Here is a 22,749-nt window from a genome sequence, read left to right as displayed (position 1 = left end):
TGGCACCAATTTTCTTATCAATGAAGATTATAATATCAATTACAGAACCCTGAAATCTCAACTCTCTTTGAACGGCATATATTCTCACTCGCAGACATTATTTGGAGAGGTCTCAGCCCCCTAATGAATCTATGTCGATGGTACAGTTAAACATGAGACTAGGAAGCTAGGTTCATCAGGTGATTTGCATCTAAAGAACAGATCAAACTCTTTTTGCATATACGTACATATAGTTCATGGTAGACAACATCCTCGGACCCACAATACAGCACTTTAATCCATTAAATTTGCTTTCACTCAAAGCAATAACACATTGTTATTCAGGTTGTTATTCCACTCATGTTGTTCTAATTTCTCCCCAGGTAATACTTGTGCTGTCAACTCTTTTCTACTCATATGTATTTACTAGAATAAACACTCCAAATTCCAAGACCAGAGCCACAGGCATCAGCAAGTCAATCAACCTGGACTTCTTCCTCAAATAACTCGCTCTGGAATGGACGGTCTCACACCTCTTTCCATTCTCGGGGCCCCGAGCCACAGAGGACGCTCTCATAATGTGGAATGATAACATTCATCATCCTGTTTACCCAGCCATAGGGTACAAGGTCATCCCCCAACAGTGCTTTCCAACTGTGGTGTGTCAGCTTTTTGCAGAGGGGATAGACGGTGAGCAAGACGGTCTAACTAGCTGCTGTGTTTGAAATTCCGCAGCGTGACAGATTGTGTAATGTTTTCTGATTAATGTGCGTTCATAGATAGGCTCCATCGAGGTATATTACTCACGTCAAGTTGGTCAGTTTCGACAGGGGCTGACCCCGAAGCTCACCTGTTTGTAGAGCCAGCCTCTCACGACCACAGGGATGTTGGGGTTTCTCTTGACAGCATGGTCCCTCTTGCCAAAACTGTGCACCTTACCCGCCCCCCTGGAACCGTGTAGCTACACAACACAAAACGTAAAACTGAAAAAATGCAGGGGGGAGGTCATGTTTTCTAACTAACATCATCTAAGTTAAAGGTATGATGATTGATGGGTGAAGACGAAGACTGCATTGTCCTCCGTAGTTCCTAAACTGCAAAACCCTCGCATGCTGGTTTGGAAAAAACCTTTCTAACATATGCTTTTGATACATTTTAAGGCAAGCTGAGCGCGTGCCATGTTAATTATAACAAGTTTGATTATTTCCAAGTGTCACTGATGGCTGAGACAGCCCCATATATACCCCAGCCTAGTAAACCCTATGGAAGATACTTTAAAGATGGGCGATATGGACAAAACCAAATATCACGATGTTTTTGACCGAATACCATGATATCGATGTTTTGACGATATTGTAGAGATGACGACTGATGCTCTCACAAAATAGTTACACAATGACATTTCTAATAAACACTCATTAATAATGTGAATATGATGTCCAAACAGGTAGAGACAAATAATACAACAGTCTAATAAGTTCAGAAAATTGCATCTCTTTACTTTAATGCAGCCTTTTAAACCAGGAAAAGATCGCAATACTACGATATCCAAAATCCCAGATGATGATCAATATCACAATATTGATATAATATTGGTATATTGCCTAGCCCTAGTGAAATTTACACAAAATGTTGTATAAAACTACATTCTCTTGATCACAGGAAGTTGAACCAGTTTCATCACTCAAAGAGGAGGCCAGCAGCTGCCTAAGCATAAACCAGCGGTGATTCTGTATGTGGCGGGAGTGTCGGAACATTGAAACGCATATTTTCCAAACGCCGCGTCTCGGTTGATTTCAAACCCCAAAACACACTGTACCAGAAATTGGTCCACCCAAGGATCGGGTCCCCCGGCACAAGAGGAATATAGTGTACACTAGTGCTGGGGGGATGGTCGTGACCTGTACATCGGGGAAACCAAACAGACTCTAGAGAAGGGGATGGCACAACAAAGAGAGCTACCTCACCAGGCCAGGACCCCACAGTCTACACCATCTACAGGCCAGGACTCCACAGTCTACACCATCTACAGGCCAGGACTCCACAGTCTACACCATCTACAGGCCAAGACTCCACAGTCTACACCATCTACAGGCCAGGACTCCACAGTCTACACCATCTACAGGCCAAGACTCCACAGTCTACACCATCTACACGCCAAGACTCCACAGTCTGCATCATCTACAGGCCAAGACTCCACAGTCTACACCATCTACAGGCCAGAACTCCACAGTCTACACCATCTACAGGCCAGGACCCCACAGTCTACACCATCTACAGGCCAGGACCCCACAGTCTACACCATCTACAGGCCAAGACTCCACAGTCTATACCATCTACAGGCCAAGACTCCACAGTCTACACCATCTACAGGCCAGGACCCCACAGTCTACACCATCTACAGGCCAGGACCCCACAGTCTACACCATCTACAGGCCAGGACTCCACAGTCTACACCATCTACAGGCCAGGACTCCACAGTCTACTCCATCTACAGGCCAAGACTCCACAGTCTACACCATCTACAGGCCAGGACTCCACAGTCTACACCATCTACAGGCCAAGACTCCACAGTCTACACCATCTACACGCCAAGACTCCACAGTCTGCATCATCTACAGGCCAAGACTCCACAGTCTACACCATCTACAGGCCAGAACTCCACAGTCTACACCATCTACAGGCCAGGACCCCACAGTCTACACCATCTACAGGCCAGGACCCCACAGTCTACACCATCTACAGGCCAAGACTCCACAGTCTATACCATCTACAGGCCAAGACTCCACAGTCTACACCATCTACAGGCCAGGACCCCACAGTCTACACCATCTACAGGCCAGGACCCCACAGTCTACACCATCTACAGGCCAGTGGCCACTCTTTCAAGGATGAGGATGTGACCATCCTTGATAGGGAGGAACGCTGGTTTGAACGGGAAGTCAAAGAGGCCATCTATGTTAAGAGGGAATGACTATCCCTGAACCAAGGGGAATGGGGGGGGGGTCCTAAGAGTACATCTGTCACCATCTTACAATGCTGTAATTGCAACTATTCCCCAACCCTCTGTGAATAGTACACATGGCCATTTTAGCTCTAATTGACCCTGTGCGTAACTGTAGTCCACTGACTTCCGGTGCCATAGTCAACAGCACACGCCAACAAACAGGAAACTGGTATGACCACTGCAGTAATAAACGGGGAGTCAGTGGACTACAGCTACACACAGAGCCGATTAATGGTCGTGGTAATTTGCTGTCTTGTTTATGAGGGTGGGGACAGCTGCAGTCAGCTGAGACTGACGAAGTCACTTAGATGAGGATGAAATGTTTCTCGTGTCCAGATGAACTGATTCAACTTCCTGGGACATCAACCTGCATCATTTCACACAGTCATACTAGCCAGTACATGCAGTTATGAAGATCATGCAGACCTTGTGATAAAGACACGTGGAACAACGTCATTCTGGCCTTCTCTGGTTTTATCTGGTTTTTTGTTTGTTTTTTGTGAAGCACTTTGTGCTACATAAACATAATAATAATTATTAGTAGTAGTATTAGTATTATAACAAGGTCAAAGTAAATATGCATTTCTCAGGAAAACAAATGGAACCTCAATGAAATAGACTTTACACTTTATCTAAACCACGATGTAGCTAAAACAACGTTTTTTATTAATTAATTTCCACTTCCTATAATTGCTCCTTCACCAGACTCAACTGCGCCAGAGTTATCTGACAGATGCACATGCTCCACACATGTCCAGGTCCTGGGAATTCGCTACTGAGTGTCCCCCAACGCCTGAAAAATGGCTGACTGATTACAGTCCCCAGCCGTTAATCAGAAGGAGAGCGTGGTCTGACATGAATTAAAGCATTTGCCAGTTAGAGACTGAACAGTCACCCTGAGACGCCTGAAATGTATGCAAACATATATGCAAAAATATCACGCGTTCGAGTTCTACTGTTGAGGCTGGTTTTCCTATGAGGTTGGTGTGAGTTCATGAGGTTGGTGTGAGTTCATGAGGTAGGTGTAAGTTAATGAGGCTGGTGTGAGTTCATGAGGCTGGTGTAAGTTCACGAGGTTGGTGTGAGTTCATGAGGTTGGTGTGAGTTCATGAGGTTGGTGTAAGTTAATGAGGCTGGTGTGAGTTCATGAGGTTGGTGTGAGTTCATGAGGTTGGTGTAAGTTCATGAGGTTGGTGTGAGTTCATGAGGTTGGTGTAAGTTAATGAGGTTAGTGTAAGTTCATGAGGTTGGTGTAAGTTCATGAGGTTGGTGTGAGTTCATGAGGTTGGTGTAAGTTAATGAGGTTAGTGTAAGTTCATGAGGTTGGTGTGAGTTCATGAGGTTGGTGTGAGTTCATGAGGTAGGTGTAAGTTAATGAGGTTGGTGTGAGTTCATGAGGCTGGTGTGAGTTCATGAGGTTGGTGTAAGTTCATGAGGTTGGTGTGAGTTCATGAGGTTGGTGTGAGTTCATGAGGTTGGTGTAAGTTAATGAGGTTGGTGTAAGTTCATAAGGTAGGTGTAAGTTCATGAGGTAGCTGTAAGTTCATGAGGTAGGTGTGAGTTCATGAGGTTGGTGTGAGTTCATGAGGCTGGTGTGAGTTCATGAGATTGGTGTAAGTTCATGAGGTTGGTGTGAGTTCATGAGGTAGGTGTAAGTCAATGAGGTTGGTGTGAGTTCATGAGGTTGGTGTAAGTTCATGAGGTTGGTGTGAGTTCATGAGGTTGGTGTGAGTTCATGAGGTTGGTGTAAGTTAATGAGGTTGGTGTAAGTTCATAAGGTAGGTGTAAGTTCATGAGGTAGCTGTAAGTTCATGAGGTAGGTGTGAGTTCATGAGGTTGGTGTGAGTTCATGAGGCTGGTGTGAGTTCATGAGATTGGTGTAAGTTCATGAGGTTGGTGTGAGTTCATGAGGTAGGTGTAAGTCAATGAGGTTGGTGTGAGTTCATGAGGTTGGTGTAAGTTCATGAGGTTGGTGTAAGTTCATGAGGTTGGTGTGAGTTCACGAGGTTAGTGTAAGTTCACGAGGTTGGTGTGAGTTCATGAGGCCGGTGTAAGTTCATAGGTTGGTGTAAGTTAATGAGGTTGGTGTAAGTTAATGAGGTTGGTGTAAGTTCATGAGGTTGATGTGAGTTCATGAGGTTGGTGTAAGTTCATGAGGTTGGTGTGAGTTCATGAGGTTGGTGTGAGTTCATGAGGCCGGTGTAAGTTCACGAGGTTGGTGTGAGTTCATGAGGCCGGTGTAAGTTCATGAGGTTGGTGTAAGTTAATGAGGTTGGTGTGAGTTCATGAGTTTGGTGTAAGTTCATGAGGTTGGTGTAAGTTAATGAGGTTGGTGTGAGTTCACGAGGTTGGTGTGAGTTCATGAGGTTGGTGTGAGTTCATGAGGTTGGTGTAAGTTCATGAGGTTGGTGTGAGTTCATGAGGTTAGTGTAAGTTCACGAGGTTGGTATAAGTTCATGAGGTTGGTGTAAGTTAATGAGGTTGGTGTGAGTTAACGAGGTTGGTGTGAGTTCATGAGGTTGGTGTGAATTCATGAGGTTGGTGTGAGTTCATGAGGTTGGTGTGAGTTTAGGCTCTGCAGAAAAACGAGGAACAAACACAAATGACGAACACGACTGTTGCTCTAAAAGAGGAGAGACACCGGCACCCACCTTTGACCCCGGGGTGGCATCCGCTGTCGAGGTCACAGGCGGGGAGGAGTCGTTGACCATGATGGGGGTCTTCTGATTTGTCAGTGGCTTGGACATGCGGGACTCTATCCTACAGCAGAGCAAGTCATCATAGAGCAGGATCAGTAGGAGGAAGGCTTGAGAAGTGCAGGTATTTAGCTAGAGAGCTCGACTCCTCGTCGTTTCTCTCTACGTACAGTACAAATACACACAATGGGGTCGAGGATTCGGCTGGACTACCATTTCACATAAGAAGGATATGACCACTTCCTGACCCTGCCACGCGACCTGTCATAGCCAATAGCTTTGCAGTGGATGTGTGAACAGTGGAAGCTTTTCGCTGTGAGCAACCGAGGGACTTTTGCTCGGACTCTGTAACACCCACCCCGGGGCCGCGAGTCCCAACCCACCCATGCAACTACCCACACAATAAGAGAGAACAAAAGCACCTCAGGTTGAACTAACACTAAAACAAGAGCAGATGTGATATCTCTCCATCTTCCTCTACCGCACACGCACTCACATGCACACAGACCCACATGCACACAGACTCACATGCACACAGACTCACAAAGTCACACTCGTGCACACACACAGGGCCTGGGTGGGGATCCCTTCTCTGGGTGTGTTCTGAACTTGAGCCAACCAAATCACAATGGTTACGTCAGTCTAGTACACGGACTTCCATAATATGCACACACACACACACACACACACACACACAGACACACACACACATATCCACACCTCCTACGCATTCCACAGGCTTCAGACTTCCTCACTGCATCACCACATTGTTATGGATCCAGGAAAATCGCCACGGAGGACATTTTAAGGGCTCAGTTTCAACGAGAGTCAGACGGTTGGTTTTGTGTTCCCGTTCTCATGCTTACTAATGAGGCTTTGAACAGGGTTTTGTGACCTCAAGTGGCCATTGTGCACACATTCCATCCCAACACCGGGGCAGCCAGATACTCGGACCCTCGGGATAAGATGGAATCTGAGCCAGTCAGGAAATATCCTGTAGCGGGCGAGTGTGTGTAAACCCTTACGAGCTAAGCAGCTAGACAACAGCGTAAAAGGAAAACTCAAAGCGACTGTGTTGTGGAGAACAACCTTTTCTACGTGTATTGCCGTTCGCTCAGAAGCGTTCGTAACCAAACTAGGGAGGGTGCCGTCTCCGTAGCTCAACTTTGGGGTGAACAAGCACCCATCCGGCCATTATCCAAGCCGCTCATCCCAATCGGGGTTGCGGGATGCTGGAGCCTTGCCCGGCAGTCATTGGGCAGCAGGCGGGGAGACACCCTGGACAGGCCGTCAGGCCATCACAGGGCCGACACGTGCCCCCCCCCCATGTGCCAGTACCACATAATAAGGAAACAAACACTTAGGCAGGCAAGGAAATCCGTGCTCAGACTGCCGTACGCTACTTACGTGTGTGCATGCAGGCCTTCTCCAGGCTGGACTCTCCGTCTCACCAGCTGAACCGGGTCAGCCCTCTCACCTGCATTACTGAACATGGATCAACACATTCTGACATTCCTATAGTTTCAGTTGTTGGCTGTGGTCTTGATTAGTCAGTCCCTCCAGGATTTCGTGTGCTTTTGTTGGGGGATTGTTGCGGCCTGAAATGGGTGAACGAACACGCTAATTAACGGTGTCTGGGAAGCCGACGCTCACGTAGCGCTAGCATGACGCTCATGAATTCAAATCTTAATCTGCAGTGCTGACCTCCCCCTTAGGCCTACAAATTGGCGAATGGTAAAAAGGTGGTTTGATGCAGGATTTCTAAACTCCAAATCCTGGGACTCATGGTATCGCTGGTTCTCTAGTCGGCCATTACATTCCCCTGACTGGAGGCTGGAATAACTGGAACAACTGCTGAACATAATGAACTCCCTAAATAGAAAACCAGCATTACCTCCTGGGGGTAATGGCCAGTTACCCCCAGTCTTCCGAGCCGTCCCGGTCGCTGCTCCACCCCCTCTGCTGATCGGGCAGGGCTGCAGACTACCACATGCCTCCTCCCATACATGTGGAGTCGCCAGCCGCTTCTTTTCACCTGACAGTGAGGAGTTTCACCAGGGGGACGTAGCACGAACAGGTGCCCTGACTGACCAGAGGAGGCGCTAGTGCAGCGACCGTTTGTAGGGACGCCCGGCCAAGCCAGAGGTAATACGGGGATTCAAACCGGCGATCCCCATGTTGGTAGGCAACGGAACAGACCGCTACACTACCTGGACGCCCCACATACTTCCTTTTTTAGGCTAAGTCTCACACTCTAGCGTTGTTAACAGTCAGAGGATTAGACGGCTCTGATGGCTGTACTAATCTCCAGTATGGGGAGGCAGTTCAACTGACCTTCCCAATAAGAGAAGGTCAACTTGATCTACACAACAATTATGTACGCCGCCGAAGCGGCCTGAAGCGAGACACCGTGGCCAGCCAGCGCCGCTATACCTGTCAACTGTCCTACAGCGTCTGGCGTGTGAAGGAAGCTCCATGCACAGAGCTCCAAACGTGACATCCAGACTGCTATGACAGTGCACACAATACACCAGCACGCTTTCTGTAACTGTCAAAGACCACACACACATTTAAATCAGCAGCACGCACTCACATGCACAGCTCGCACTTGTGTATACGGCACCAACATGCACATCATTCACAAACTAGCCCATCCGTAGGACCTCTCGCAAACCCAGAAACTCATTAGCATACTCTCATGTGTAAGCTGCATGGGTGTAGCCCAGGGGAGTTGGGGGGGGGGCCCTCGACCTACCCCCCCCAAAAAAAGAAAGGTCCACAAACTCAAACCAGAGTGTATACGATGAAATAAAAGCAGCAGTCACTCAGCTCATCGTCACTATCATAAGATGTTTTTAAACCTGAAATAAACACAATCTGGCAATCCCTCCACTAACTTACAAGTGTTAGAGTGCAGTAAAATATAATGTACACAATGCCATCCCAGATGGCATCCGGATGTGGGCCACTTCAGGCAATGATGCGGCACCGATGGCCTTCTTCTGGCCCTGACAAAATGGATGGGAGACTGAAGTGGCCCGCATGTATAATAGCAAATATGGCCCAAATGTGCCAAATCAAATGTGGGCCTTTTTTGGCAAAGATGTGGTGCTCTGGGCAACATGTGATCTGGATGTGACCCTGAAGTGGCCCCGCGTGGTAAATGGTGAATACGGCCCAAATATCACACAACAAATATGGGCCACCTTTGGCAAATATGTGGCACATGCAGCATTGCTATGGCTTGGTTCTGGCCCAGATCTGGCAAACAGGAGTGGACCGCCCAAGTGCCATCATTCCACACGATATGTGGGCCGGATGAAAGTGCCGGTGTCTGGAAGTGTCGGGACGGGTCCGGGCCACAGCAATTTTGTTATCTGGGATAGTATGACATAGGCCGGCTAGCATAAAGTATCCTGTGCTGGAAACAGAAAGACCCAGTGCTTTGAGCAGGTTGACTACAGTCCTGAGCTGCATGGTCGGCTTAAGCCACAACCATTTCCAGAGGCAGAGCCATTTCTAAGTGTCAGCTGGGGGATGAAACCAGCAACATCGTTGTGCAGTTTTGCAGTATCTGGCCGAGCAGACAGACCCCGCTCCTCCCCGAGAATAAGAGCTTGCTTACAACAGGAAACAGTGTGTGATCTCCTTCTCAGACAACATGTAGGATATCCCTAACCAAACTCAAAGTCTCTTGTTTTGTTTTGGGGTTTTTTTGGGGGGAGGGGGGTCATTTTTATCCTACAAGTCCATTATAACGACCCGCGCATGACTGGTGTTTCCGTCGTTGGGGTAGGTGGAGGAAACTCAGTTGGGTGCATGTCAGGAGGATGCACCACAGGAGGTGTCATTTCAGCACCTGCTTGTCCCTGGAATGTCTCCTGAACCTTAAGCAGACCTGTCCATCTTCAGTCCTAATGGTATATGACCTTGGACTTACTTCTTTCAGGGCCGTCCCCTTTCTGTTCCATGCAGAGGGCTCTTCGAGCCTGACCACATCACGTTCTGCAAGAGGCTTCAGACTCCTGGCGGCCTTGCCGTGGTTCTGCATGTGTTTCTGTGTCAGTTCCCTGCGTCCCTTTTTCACGGGCGTGCATGGCAGTGTGTTGCACAGTTTACGGCTCATGAGGACCGCCGCATTGTTCTGTCAGAGGGCTAAAAGGAGCCCTCGTGCCAATGCTATTTCCTGCTTTGCGTGGGTCTCTTGGACAACGCGAAGGAAGAGCAGAGGATCAGAGGACGTGGGACAGAGAACAAGTTAAGGAACGGTGCTGCGGCAGCAAAGGAGAACACACACCGCGGCGACACAAACACAGCCAGAACCCGAGCCCACCTCTTTACAGCGGCATTTCTTCCTCAGGATTTTTACCCTTTTTCTCTCCAATTGTACTTGGCCAATTATCCCACTCTCCAAGCCAGACCCCAGGTCGCTGCCAACCTGGGGAGGGCTGCGGACTACCACATGCCTCCTCCAATACACATGGAGTCGCCAGCCGCTTCTTTCCACCTGACAGTGAGGAGTTTCCCTCCCAAACAGGCCAAAGGAGGTGCTAGTGCAGCGACCAGGACACACACCCACATCTGGCTTCCCACCCGCAGACATGGCCAATTGTGCCAGTAGGGACGGACACCTGACCAAGCCGGAAGTAACACAAGGATTCTACCCGGCGATCCCCGTGATGGCAGGCAATGGAACAGACCGCCACGCCACCCCGACTGCCCTTCAGGGACATTTTTTACCTCACTGAGACACAACCTTCTCCTTTTTATGTGAGGCACTCAGGCTGTTTACCGTCACTATCACCTGGACAGTTAACTGGAAGATGGACTGTGGCAGACAGGAAGTGATATTTCACATCACATCATGTACAGGAGACAAGAAGGGGAGAGGGGCAGAAGAGAGAGGGAGTTTCTGGTTCCAAAGCCCAACTAGGTTACCAGAGCAGGAGAGAGACAGTTACATATATCTGAAAGTTACTGAATACATATTCTGTGTTGTTACATATATCTGAAAGTTACTGAATACATATTCTGTGTTGTTACATATATCTGAAAGTTACTGAATACATATTCTGTTTTGTTACACATATCTGAAAGTTACTGAATACATATTCTGTTTTGTTACACATATCTGAAAGTTACTGAATACATATTCTGTGTTGTTACATATATCTGAAAGTTACTGAATACATATTCTGTGTTGTTACATATATCTGAAAGTTACTGAATACATACTCTGTTTTGTTACATATATCTGAAAGTTACTGAATGCATATTCTGTTTTGTTACATATATCTGAAAGTTACTGAATACATATTCTGTTTTGTTACACATATCTGAAAGTTACTGAATACATATTCTGTTTTGTTACATATATCTGAAAGTTACTGAATACATATTCTGTTTTGTTAACTATATCAAAGTTACAACTGAAAGCTCTTATTTTTGCCCCAAAGAGTGAATAAATGCTATAATGCAATTTAAAATGCAGTTTCTACTGTTTCTATCAAATTGCAACCCCCCTCCCCCAAGATCAGGTGGAGGGGTCCTCAGGGTAGATCAAAAATACGCAGGGGGTCCAGGACCCCAAAAAGGTTGAGAACCACTGCTTTAGATGACTGGTTCGCGTTAATTACTTATGTAGGTTAAATTGTGCCCAGCAAGACTCATTCACCTCTCGTAACGTTTCTTATAATGTGGGAAACAAACCGCAGCTGGCACTTCAGCTGTATTTCATACCGTTATCCTCAATGGCAAAGTGACCCGTATTCAGTCATTTAACCTGTAACGTCATAATGGCAAAGCCCTCACCAGATGCTAGCTGCTCTGCTAATCCACGTTTTCCCCACATGGAAAGCAACTTCAATAAATGTGAATGCTGCTCGGTGGTGACACTGTTTAGGACAAAGGGGACCAGACGGAACCGTCCAATGTGTACCATCATTTAAAGCTTAAAAGCCTTAAATTCTCCTAAAATTGGATTTAAGATCATTTAAGGCTTTTAAGCTTTCCAACAGCCGCCGTCACCACTTTTAAAGCAACATTGTGCAGCTTTTCTAACCTTAAGATAACAGCCTCCAGGGGCGTCCGGGTAGCGTGGCTGTCTGTTCCGTTGCCTACTGTTGTGCTGACACAACAGACAAAACCGGAGCTGTCTTTGGAGCTGAACCTACTGCACTTAATCAACATACCCAACTGACCATCGAGCAAACAGGTGACGTAAACACAACACTGAAATTAACGTAAAGCAATGCACTGTCCTAACAGTGCCAGATGTAACACCCCCCCCCCCCATAAGCTAGGAGTGGTACTCAGTCTCAGTCACGCAGGTGCCCGGGCCTGCTGCGTGCCCTGACCAGGTGGGGCTCGGGTGCAGCAACTACTGGTGGTGGCCCCACCGCACCAGGCCGGGCTGGAGGGCTGGTGTTGCTGCGGCATCGAACCATGCTGCCGGCACACTCAGTCTCGGCCCAGGGGGGGCCTGCACCTTACGCAGGCGGCTAGCATGTCAGCGAGTGCCGTCGGCAAGCCTGAATGAAGCTGGGCCTGAACAGGGTCCGACAAGAACGACTGGAGCTTGTTGTCACAGTGGGGTCGCCGGATCCTGACCCAGTCCGAGACAGCGATGGCAGATGGTCTGGCATGTCGGGCCCTGTCGAAGCGATTCTTCATCGGGCGTTGGCGTGTGGCAACTGTGTCTTGAACTGGGTGGACTGGGGCCTGAGCCGGTGTAGGGCGGAGCCTGTCCAGAGGTAGTTGGAGCTCCCGCCCCAGCATGAGGGAAGCTGGGGAGACTCTTGTGGTGGCGTGTCGGGCGGCCTGGTAATGCAGCAGCGTCTGGAGGAGGCTGGTGGTGAGTATGCACCCTTGTGCCAGGTGAACCCTTATTCCATTTCTCAGTGATTGATTCAGCCATTCCACACCCCCGTCCGCAGCAGGGTTGTAAAAGGCTGTGCAGCTGTGGCGGATCCCCTTCCCCGCCGGATAGGAGGGCAGCTCGTGCGAGACCATTTGGGGGCCGTTGTCGGTCGTGATCCTCTTGGGCAGGCCCCAACGTGTGAACAGGGTGTCGAGAATGTCGATCAACGCCTTGGCTGTGACTGAGCCCACGGGTTGGGATGGCCAGTCCAACGGCTGCATGGGCGGGGGTGGGGCTGGGGCCCTGGTCTTACCACTCAGGAGACGGACAGTGCAGTCCTTGACCAGGGTCTTGACTTCCCTGTCAATGTCTGGCCACCACACGACATCGCGACACCGCTGTTTGAGCCTGACTATGTCCAAGTGGCCCTCGTGCGCCATAGCAAGGATACGCACCCGAAGGGCACCTGGGGCCACAGTGCAGAGCCCGCGAGTGATGCAGGTGTCATTCCAACACAACTCGTCCTTGACCCTGAAGTAGGGGAGCAGCTCGTCTGGTACCCTCGCCGGCCAGCCCTGCCTGATGTAGGTCGAGAGTGTAGAGGGTGGGGTCATCAGCTGAGGCATCCTGGAGCTCCTGCAGGGACACCGTCTCTTGAAGGGGTGTGTGGAGGAGCTGGACAAGGTCATGCTCGGCCTGGTCCCGTTCGGGGCCCAGAGGTGGGGCTGAGGACCAAGCGTGATAGCAGGTCAGTCACCGCATTGTCCCGGTCTGGTGTGAACTGCAGGCCCAACAGTGGAGACGGCGTGGTTTGTGGCCCATGCCTGATGTGGCCAGCAGGGTGGTGAGGGCCTGGTGGTCCGTCCTCAGCGTGAATAAGCATCTGTAGAGATACATGTGCCAGTGCTCACATGCCCAGAGGCACCCTAGGGCCTTCTGCTCCCCCACCGAGGACATCCAGCGGGGCCACGCCACCGATGGCTTGCCCGGCAGGGCTAGGAAGGGAGAGGGTGGTGGTAGAGAACGATCAGCCATTTCTCGTCGCCAATGTTATGTTGAAATAACAGACAAAACCGGAGCTGTCTTTGGAGCTGAACCTACTCCATTTAATCAGCATACCCAACTGACCATCAAGCAAACAGGTGACGTAAACACAACACTGAAATTAACGTAAAGCAAAGCACTGTCCTAACAGTGCCAGATGTAACACCTACCATCACGGGGATCGCCGGATCGACTAAAGGGACCGACCCGGGTTGAAGGTGCAGTGCCAGCAGGGGGCGATGCTTAAGAGGTGAAAGCAGGTTAGGGTTCGGGTTGGGTTAGGTTTAGGGGAGGGATTTTGGAAAATGGTGTACGCTTCTTTTCCTCTGTGGGGAGTTGCTGGCATTGAATTAATCATCGCCCCCTGCTGGCACTGCACCTTCACACACGCGTGTACTTGTATGTTCTCCCTGTGTCCGCATGGGTTTCCTGCCACGGTCCGAAAACTTGTAGGTCAGGTGAATCAACTGTACTAGATTGTCCCTAGGTGTGTGTGTGTGTGTGTCGGCCTTGCAATGGCCTGGCGGCCTGTCCAGGGTGTCTCCCCGCCTGCCGCCCAATGACTGCTGGGATAGGCTCCAGCATCCCCGCGACCTGAATTCGGATAAGCGGCTTGGATAACGGAGGGATGGCTATGTAGCGCATGTCTCCAGCTCTTGATTTACTTGCCACCCTATTTGAAAAAATAAAGCAGCAACACAACACAGTAGGAAGTGCTGGGACTTTTAGATAAAACTCTTCCAGCACTAAAAACGTCTTGAGACACATCAGTGAGTCTCCTGAAGTCCTGATGAAGGGTGTAAGTCTGGTTCTCTTGTCAGCAGGACAAGCTTAAAGGGATCAGGTATGGAATCATACCATACACAAGTGATTCTGCTACAGCTGAAAATATGCACGTGAGGATACCCTAACCATCAAACCCTTGATGGTGTGCAAATCCATGGCTCAGTAGTGCCGGACAGGGGATAACGGAGGAGGGTTCGAGAGAAGGGCCACAGGGAGAAAAGATGAATCACAATCAGCTGTGCGTTGCTTTGACAAGACAACGCTCCAACACAGAGGATGTCGAGCAGAGATGCTTGACTCAAACCCTCGACTTACACTCGCCGAGTCTTGGAACCTGTGGTTACGAAGCCTGAGGGGGGCCATCCAACACCCGCCAGCATGCATGTACAACCTGACAGCTACTGCTTCATGTTCTGCTTTGTCTTAAATCTGACACCCCTGCAGGACGAGTAACACAATGACGTTAACAACCACGAGCTTAGCCGACTGTTAGGCCATTCCAACCGATAGCAGCAAATGGAGAAAAAAGTGGAACAAGGGGAATCAACAAGAAATATTTTCAGGAACACGGGGTGACAAGAAATGCCGGCACAACTATAATGTACAGTTTTTAGATAAACCAAAGAATTTTTTTGTGACCACTCTTGAATAAACCGTATTTATGTGTGCACCTATGCAGAAGCATGTCCCAGCCTTAAGAGCAATAATAATAACAATAATCATCATCATCATCATAGTCATAATAATCAGAACAATAGTCATTCAGTAACATAGCCCTAACTACTTGGCTGATGTATGAGACACTTTCACGCCTCCAGGCATGCCAGGAGCCCATTCAGAGGCATATTGTGAGTGATAAGATGCTGGGCTCATCACCATCAATTCTCTTGAGGAAGTCATTTATAGAAAATATACCTTGAAGTCCGCTAGAACGAGAGCGCCGATGTTTAATCAGCTGTGACCGTCATGATAAAATCCATGACCATTACAAAAATGAGAATGCTCATCCCTCAGTGACTATGACCACTTAGTCTTAATGGCTATGTGGTCATATGACCATGACCACTAAGTCTTGGTGACTTAGACTATGGCCACACGTCAGTTAACAGGGGGAGCTTTAGCTCAGGCTAACTCCTGCAGCACCGACGAGATGGCTATCTTCTTTTCTGATCTGCTCCATCAGGGAGAGTGACAGTCTCAGTATATTTCCAGAATATTCCTCAGTATATATCCAGAGCCCCGCAGCGTGGCCTTGAGCTAACCTAACGCCACAGCGAAGCCCCCTGTACAACCGTCCTTCCTGGTGCAGAGGCGATACACTCACCTGTCCTGCAGTGTGTATTCCGTATTTTCAGGGGATATCTGTCCGGTCACAGGGTGCCGAAACGATGTAGTCCTCTGGTTGTGGCTGCAGGAGAGGGAAGAGAGAGAGAGGGAGGGAAGAAAACTAAATTAGAATCAAGTCATTAATCATATCCTGCTTGGCTGGATTGCAGCCCTCTTACAGGCATGCCCTCATAGTTTGGCACACTAAATGACCACACAAAGTTGTTTTTTTTACTTATAATAACCGTCCCAGCCAGCTGCAGAAGGCGTGGTTATTCCAACGCATGTGTGGTGTTCAAAGCTCGTCTTATTTATCAAAAACTGTGACGCTCAATCTCCCCCCAAGCAAGCTCACCAGGCTTTATTGGTTTCAGTTGCCAGGGTTCATTCATTCATGGCTTTACATAAAGCATTAGGCTGGCCGGGCCACCGGATGCTTGCCGGCGAGCTCCCTTCCCAGGTCTGGCTCCAGGAGGGGGCCCCGGTTTCCCTTTTGCTGGGCGAGGTGCTGTGACTCTGTTGTTGTAAATTCATCGGGTTTCTTGAGAATCTCTCTTAGTCTGGCTCCTCCTCTGGGACCAATTTGCCTTGGGAGACCCTACCAGGAGCTATTGCCCCCGACAACACAGCTCCCAAGCATCACCGGGACACCCAAACCCCTCCACCACGTTAAGGAGGCGATTCTCGGACGGATAAATATGGCTGAAATGAGTTTCCTCCGTAGGGTGTCTGGGCTCAGCCTTAGAGATAGGGTGAGGAGCTCAGACATCCGGAGGGAGCTCGGAGTAGAGCCGCTGCTCCTTCGCGTCGAAAGGAGCCAGTTGAGGTGGATCGGGCATCAGATCAGGATGCCTCCTGGGCGCCTTCCTTTGGAGGTTTTCTGCGCACGTCCAACTGGGAGGAGACCCCCCGGGGTAGACCCAGAACTTGCTAGAGGGACTACGAGTCCAATCTGGCCTGGGAAGGCCTTGAGATCCCCCCAGGAGGAGCTGGAGGGCGTTGCTGGGGAGAGGGAGGTCTGGGGTGCCCTACTTAGCTTGCTGCCACCGCGACCCGACCCCGGATAAGCGGTTGATGATGAGATGAGGGGAACATCAAAGAAGGTTGAATCAGTTCATCTGGATACAATGTTTATCGACAGATACGTTTCATCACTCAACTAAGTGACCCCTTCAGTCACATGACATTGAATGGTTTTGCTACATTGATATTCACGATCAATTAGGAACAAAGAAGCTGGAACACTGAACTAGTGCTTAGCTTGTGAGCTTGTAAAGGTTGTAAATGTATATAAGAGAGCTCTTCCTGTAGCTACTCTTCCATTATTGATTTTTTTTATTTCTTTATTTAACCTTTCCCAACCTAACCAGGAAAAAGCTCATTGACACTGAAAAATCTCTTTTAAAGGAGCATCCTGGCCAAGACAGCCATCAACACAATTGACAGGTTTGCAGACATAAAAACACGTAGCAATTTACAATAAAAATAAATTCCACAATCATAAAATGTTAAACTATTCATGCAAGTCATCAACATCAGGGATCATGTAGGGGTAATATAAATCAGTCAAAACATCTGCAGCCAGATGTGCCTGCCTGCAAATCATTAAACAATACTTTGAATGCATACAACGAGACCAGCTCCTGAAGATTCAGGTCATTTTGCAACTGTCTCCATGCAGAGGGAGCAGCGAACTTAAACGCCACGTTTCCCCAATTCATCATGGGCTTTAGGGACAGATAGTATGAATAAGTCCTGGGAGCAGAGACAATAACTCCCCGTGCTTTTCTGACGGATTTATATCCGTATGTAAGGTGGAAGCAAACCAAGAATAGCCTTTTAAATCAAAATTTGCCAATGATTAAGTCTATGGGTGGACAAGGAAGACCATCAAACCCGAGCATACAAGGAACAATAGTGAGTAAGGGCTTTAAAATGTGTGCTAAAGCTCAGTGCTCCATGGTAGACAGTATCCAGCTAATGTAGGCATTGCAAAGATGCATGCATGTATATAACATCGCCATAGTCCAGACAAAAAAGTTACAAACAAGAAGTCTCCTTTTGGCCTTGAAGGAAAAGAAAGACTTGTTTCTAAAATAAAAACCCAATTTCAACTTCATTTTTTTCACCAGTTGCTGAACGTCAGGCTTAAAAGAAAGAATCATCAATTACGATGCCTAGGTATTGGTATTGAGGTACAAACTCAACCCCATAGGCCTGAAAAGTGGTGATAGATGGAAGGCTTAGTGGCTTTGTCTTTGCACTGGAAAACATCATGCGTTTTGTTTTGTGATTATTCAAAACAGGTTTTAAATCATACAGGGTGAGTTGTACAGTATTAAAAGCAAGTTGTAGCTGACGAAGAGCCTGGTTTGGTGAGGATGCAGAGCAGGATATCACAGCGTCGTCGGCATAAAAGTAGAAATTTGCGCTGGAAACATTTTGATCGAGACAGTTGATATCTATAGTGAGTTGGAGTGGTCCCAGGACCGATCCCTGGGGTACACTGAGGGAGCTAGAATTTATACCTTCACCCTGCACACACTGAGATCTGCCTAATAGATAGTTTTCAAACCAACAGACAGGTTGTCCTGACAGACCCACACTGATAAGTATTTGATTCAATATTACATGATCCACTGGATCAAAAGCCTTGGATAAGTCAATGAAAAGGGCTGCACAGTGATGCATATTGTCTAAAGATCTAAAAATCATTAACTTTAAGAAATCATTGGCTTAACAAAATCATTAACAGCACGCCTCTGTGGTCATGCTGTGCTTTTTCCTGAAACCTGATTGAGAATCATATAAAATGTTGTTAGCAAATAAAAACTCTTCCAGTTGTTCACTCACAAGGGATTCCAGAACCTTAACCAGGACAGACAGTTTGGAGGTGGGCCTGTCATTGTTGAAGACTCTAGGGTCCCCCCCCCCTTTCAACAGGGGAAGAACAAAGGCAGATTTCCATGAAAGAGGAATTTTGTAAGTTTCCAGGGAAGGATTAAAAAGACATGTCAGGGTTGGCGCGATAAAATCAGCTGCTGGCTTCAGAAAGCAAGGCTCCAAGTTATCAAGACCTGTCGATTTACGAGTGTCTAGAGGTTTTGTACACCTCTGAGACTGTAACAGGATTAAAACTAAAGGACTGGCTTACCGTAACACGACCGTCAGAACAAACAGCAGGGGAATTTTCGTGAGTATTGTTGAGAGTCGAACAAGGAACCAGGGACAATGAAATGCTCATTAGAGCGACCAAGCATTTCGTATTTGTCAGAGATTTTATGTGAGTCCTTAACAATGCATGGAGGAAGCTCTGTACCATTTTAATTTCCAGCTAAGGATGTAATAGTCTTCCAAAATGTCAAAGGATTGTTGAGATTGTTTAGAGTTTCGGTGAGGAAATGCTCAGCTTTGGCTCTTCTAACTGCAACCATACACGCACTGTGCAGCTGCACGAAAGGCTGCCAGTCTGAACCAAACATTACCTGGACATTGTACATGTCCATCACAAAGCACAGGACTCTGCAGGCTCTCTACTAAAGTGCAGCTTGTTTAGGATAGTGGTGGGCCATACGTCTGAATAAGGCACACCGCATCTATGAAGCGCTGAGGACCTCATCCCTCTCATGCTGGCTAAAAAAGCTATTTAAATGCACAACAATGCAGTATAGTCTACCTCGTACCATACCGCAGTGTCGTGCATTTACATCTGCCCTGTGCACTTTAAGGTCCAGTTTTGTTCCCTTCCTCCTCCTCCCCTTGGAAATCTCATCCTTCATGTCACACTCTGTTGATGCTGTGCACCCCCAAACAAAGCAGAACCGCCATAAAAACTATTTTCTAGGAAGTCGGGGCGCTACGAGGGAACGACGCTGTGCATCCCTTTATGAATTAGGACAGGGTGGATGCTGCAATGCAGGCCCAGGCCCAGGCCATGTCCTTTCCCCAGCTCAGATCACAGCCCACATGCTCCTGTATCTACAGGCCATGTCCTTTCCCCAGCTCAGATCACAGCCCACATGCTCCTGTATCTACAGGCCATGTCCTTTCCCCAGCTCAGATCACAGCCCACATGCTCCTGTATCTACGCAAACACAAACAAGATTAACCACAGAAATAGCCGTGACAAACACGTCTGAAAAGACGGCCCATCTGATAGTGAAAATATAAAGGACAGAAACATGAACTACTAGGCCTTCATTGCATCATCATGCAGCTGGTGGGGGGGGGGGGGGCGAATCAAACAGCCCGGAGAGATTTATGAGTTGACATTTCTCAAAAGTTCAGCAGCAACGGGTGATAAGTGACTCCGAAACACAACAGCATGACGTGAAACGTGGACACACAGTGTCGGCGCTTAACACATAGGCACACACACAGAGACACACAAACCCCGGCCCGGCCCGGCCCGGCCCGGCCCGGGCTTTGTTCCTGCCAACGGCACATGATTCTGTGAACTGCGGCGGACCCACAGAGCCCTGCACCAAGCATCCTTTGTTAATTAGGAACCAGCGGCATTCTTTCGGCCTTTTGTTTCAGCCACATTATTTCTGAACTATTTGTCATGGAATTCACAGCTTCCCACCCCCCACTTAGCCAACAAATACCACAACACAGTAGGTCTGTGTGTGCCGCTCGGAGCCGTTGTCCACCACCACTACCGAGGGCATCATCCTGCATGGGAGAGCGGCTGCTGCAGGGAGGCTACCGCTGGTCTTGGAGCCACTGACATGGAGGAGGGCGGCCTGTCTGTCCGGCGGTGCCGGAGGAGGCTCACATCAGACCTCCGTTACATTACACACCGACCTCTCCCGTTTCTCTCCCTGGAAAGATCTCCTGGATATTAGATATGCAGTTCCGCCATGGTCTGGTCCCAAATCACGTTCCCCCCCTTCCACACTGCAGTATTTCCTTACTCCGCGCCACACAGGTCACCGGTGTGGACAGCCTTCCTTGATATAATGAAGAGCTGAAGAAGAGAAACAACCTGCTTAAATTCTTTAATGACTGCAGTTCTAGTACACGAGCGGCCCATTTTTTAAGTCATACATCACATTCCAAAGGACAAGATGCTAGGGAGCAATTTATATATATATATACATATATACATATATATACACACATATATATACATACATACATATACATATATACACACATATATACACACATATATACACACATATATACACACATATATATACATATATACATACATACATACATGTATATATACACATATATACATATATATAAACATACATACATATACATATATATACATATATACACACACACACACACACACACACACACACACATATACAATATACATATAAACAAGCCCCAACCCCTTACCCCATTGGTTGTAATGTTTTCTACCCCACCATTGGTTGCTGTGCATTGTAACTACCTACCCCATCGGTTTGTAATAGTTTTCATGTTTTCTCCTCTCACTGGTTGCTGTCCACCGAATGTAGGGCCGTGATGCGGGGCAACGTAAATTGTGTGTTTTCTTTGTTGAATGACATTAGCAGCTGATGAAGTGCACGACGCACGAAACAAGCTTGTCCTGCGATGTATTAAAAGTTTTCCCCTACATCCCGTCTATCTCTCATCTATCTATCTATCTATCTATCTATCTATCTATCTATCTATCTATCTATCTATCTATCTATCTATCTATCTATCTATCTATCTATCTATCTATCTATCTATCTATCTATCTATCTATCTATCTATCTATCTATCTATCTATTGATCGATCTAAAACCTCAGATATGCGTGATGGTAACATGAATAATGAGTTATACCGTCTTGGACATCGCCCGGGTTAACAAGGTCCGTGTCAGCTGTTGGGGAACCAGGGCAACCTGGTGAGAAGTGGGCTACTGGAACAAGACGTTCATGGCCAAGGGCTGAGAACCTGGAACTGATGGAGTGCTACTATAACAGCAGATCCCCGGAGAGGGGCTATATGAGGCGTATGTGGGAACTGTGGACTACCGACCAGCAGAGAGACCTACTTCCACACTGACTCAGAAGCAGCTAGTGGCTCAATGTACAACAGTAGAAGGAAGCTGCTGTCACAACTGAGATGGAGAGGCTCAGACAGGATGGCTATACAGTTCAGCTCCCTGAATGGCACCCAGCAGGCAGGAGATATACGAGAACAGACTCCAACCAGCTGAAACGATCCTACCAGCCATGACAGCTGAAACTACCTTGGTTCAGATGAGAATCATGGCCAAACTAAAGTCTGTCAACCCCCTGGCATCACGGCACGGCTTCCACGACTCAGGACAAAGTACATCACAAAACCTGCTCGAGGATGTGAACACAGCCTTAGGCAGTATCTCGACTGCCACCATAGCAGAGTCCAGCTAGCTCGTATATGCCACTGCGTCTGCAATCCTGGAGATGCTTGGGTACAGGATTAAGATCACAGGTCACTAACAGTACCACCATCCATGGAAGAGAAGGCTGGAAGCCAAGACGAAAGCAGCACAGAGAGTTGTTAGCCAGATATAGAGGTGCAGAAAGGGGTGAGGAAAGACAGGCCCTGATTGAAGAACTACAGCAAGATGTCCATTAGTCAGGCCCTGGAAACTGCCACGCAACGGCACACAGCTCTGGCCACCAGGCCGAGGAGGCACACCGGAGAAGCAGAAGCCAGAAGTTCTCAAAGAACCGCCCAAAGGGTACTATTCCCAGCTGCAGGGTAACAAGGGTACAACAGCAGACCCACCCAGAGCAGAGCCCCGGAGATGCTGGAGGGATGTATGGGAAAAGAGGCATCACACAACACCAATGCCCAGTGGCTGGTGACTGAACACAGAACCTGGGTTTCATGGTGACTGAACACAGAACCTGGGTTTCATGGTGACTGAAGACAGAACCTGGGTTTCACAGTGAGCAGGGTGACTGAAGACAGAACCTGGGTTTCACGGTGAGCAGGGTGACTGAACACAGAACCTGGGTTTCATGGTGAGCAGGGTGACTGAACACAGAACCTGGGTTTCACGGTGAGCAGGGTGACTGAACACAGAACC

At 48.1% G+C, this 22,749-nt stretch overlaps 1 protein-coding gene across 1 annotated transcript in view; it reads right to left on the bottom strand.

Moving 5' to 3' along the window:
- plekha7b (pleckstrin homology domain containing, family A member 7b) overlaps window positions 1-22,749 on the bottom strand; it is a 176,292-nt gene that overhangs the window by 67,090 nt on the left and 86,453 nt on the right. Inside the window, exons 4-6 of the mRNA XM_056278536.1 lie at window positions 15,696-15,779; window positions 5,638-5,746; window positions 830-940 (exon numbers count right to left, since the gene is read on the bottom strand). Coding sequence (XP_056134511.1) covers window positions 830-940; window positions 5,638-5,746; window positions 15,696-15,779 — 304 coding nt within the window. The remainder of the gene's footprint in view (window positions 1-829; window positions 941-5,637; window positions 5,747-15,695; window positions 15,780-22,749) is intronic.

This window comes from Lampris incognitus, chromosome 4 (assembly GCF_029633865.1).
Source record: "Lampris incognitus isolate fLamInc1 chromosome 4, fLamInc1.hap2, whole genome shotgun sequence".
Taxonomy (NCBI): Eukaryota; Metazoa; Chordata; class Actinopteri; order Lampriformes; family Lampridae; genus Lampris; species Lampris incognitus.
The sequence above is the reverse complement of the archived record's forward strand: the minus strand, read 5'-3'. Positions and strand labels throughout refer to the sequence as shown.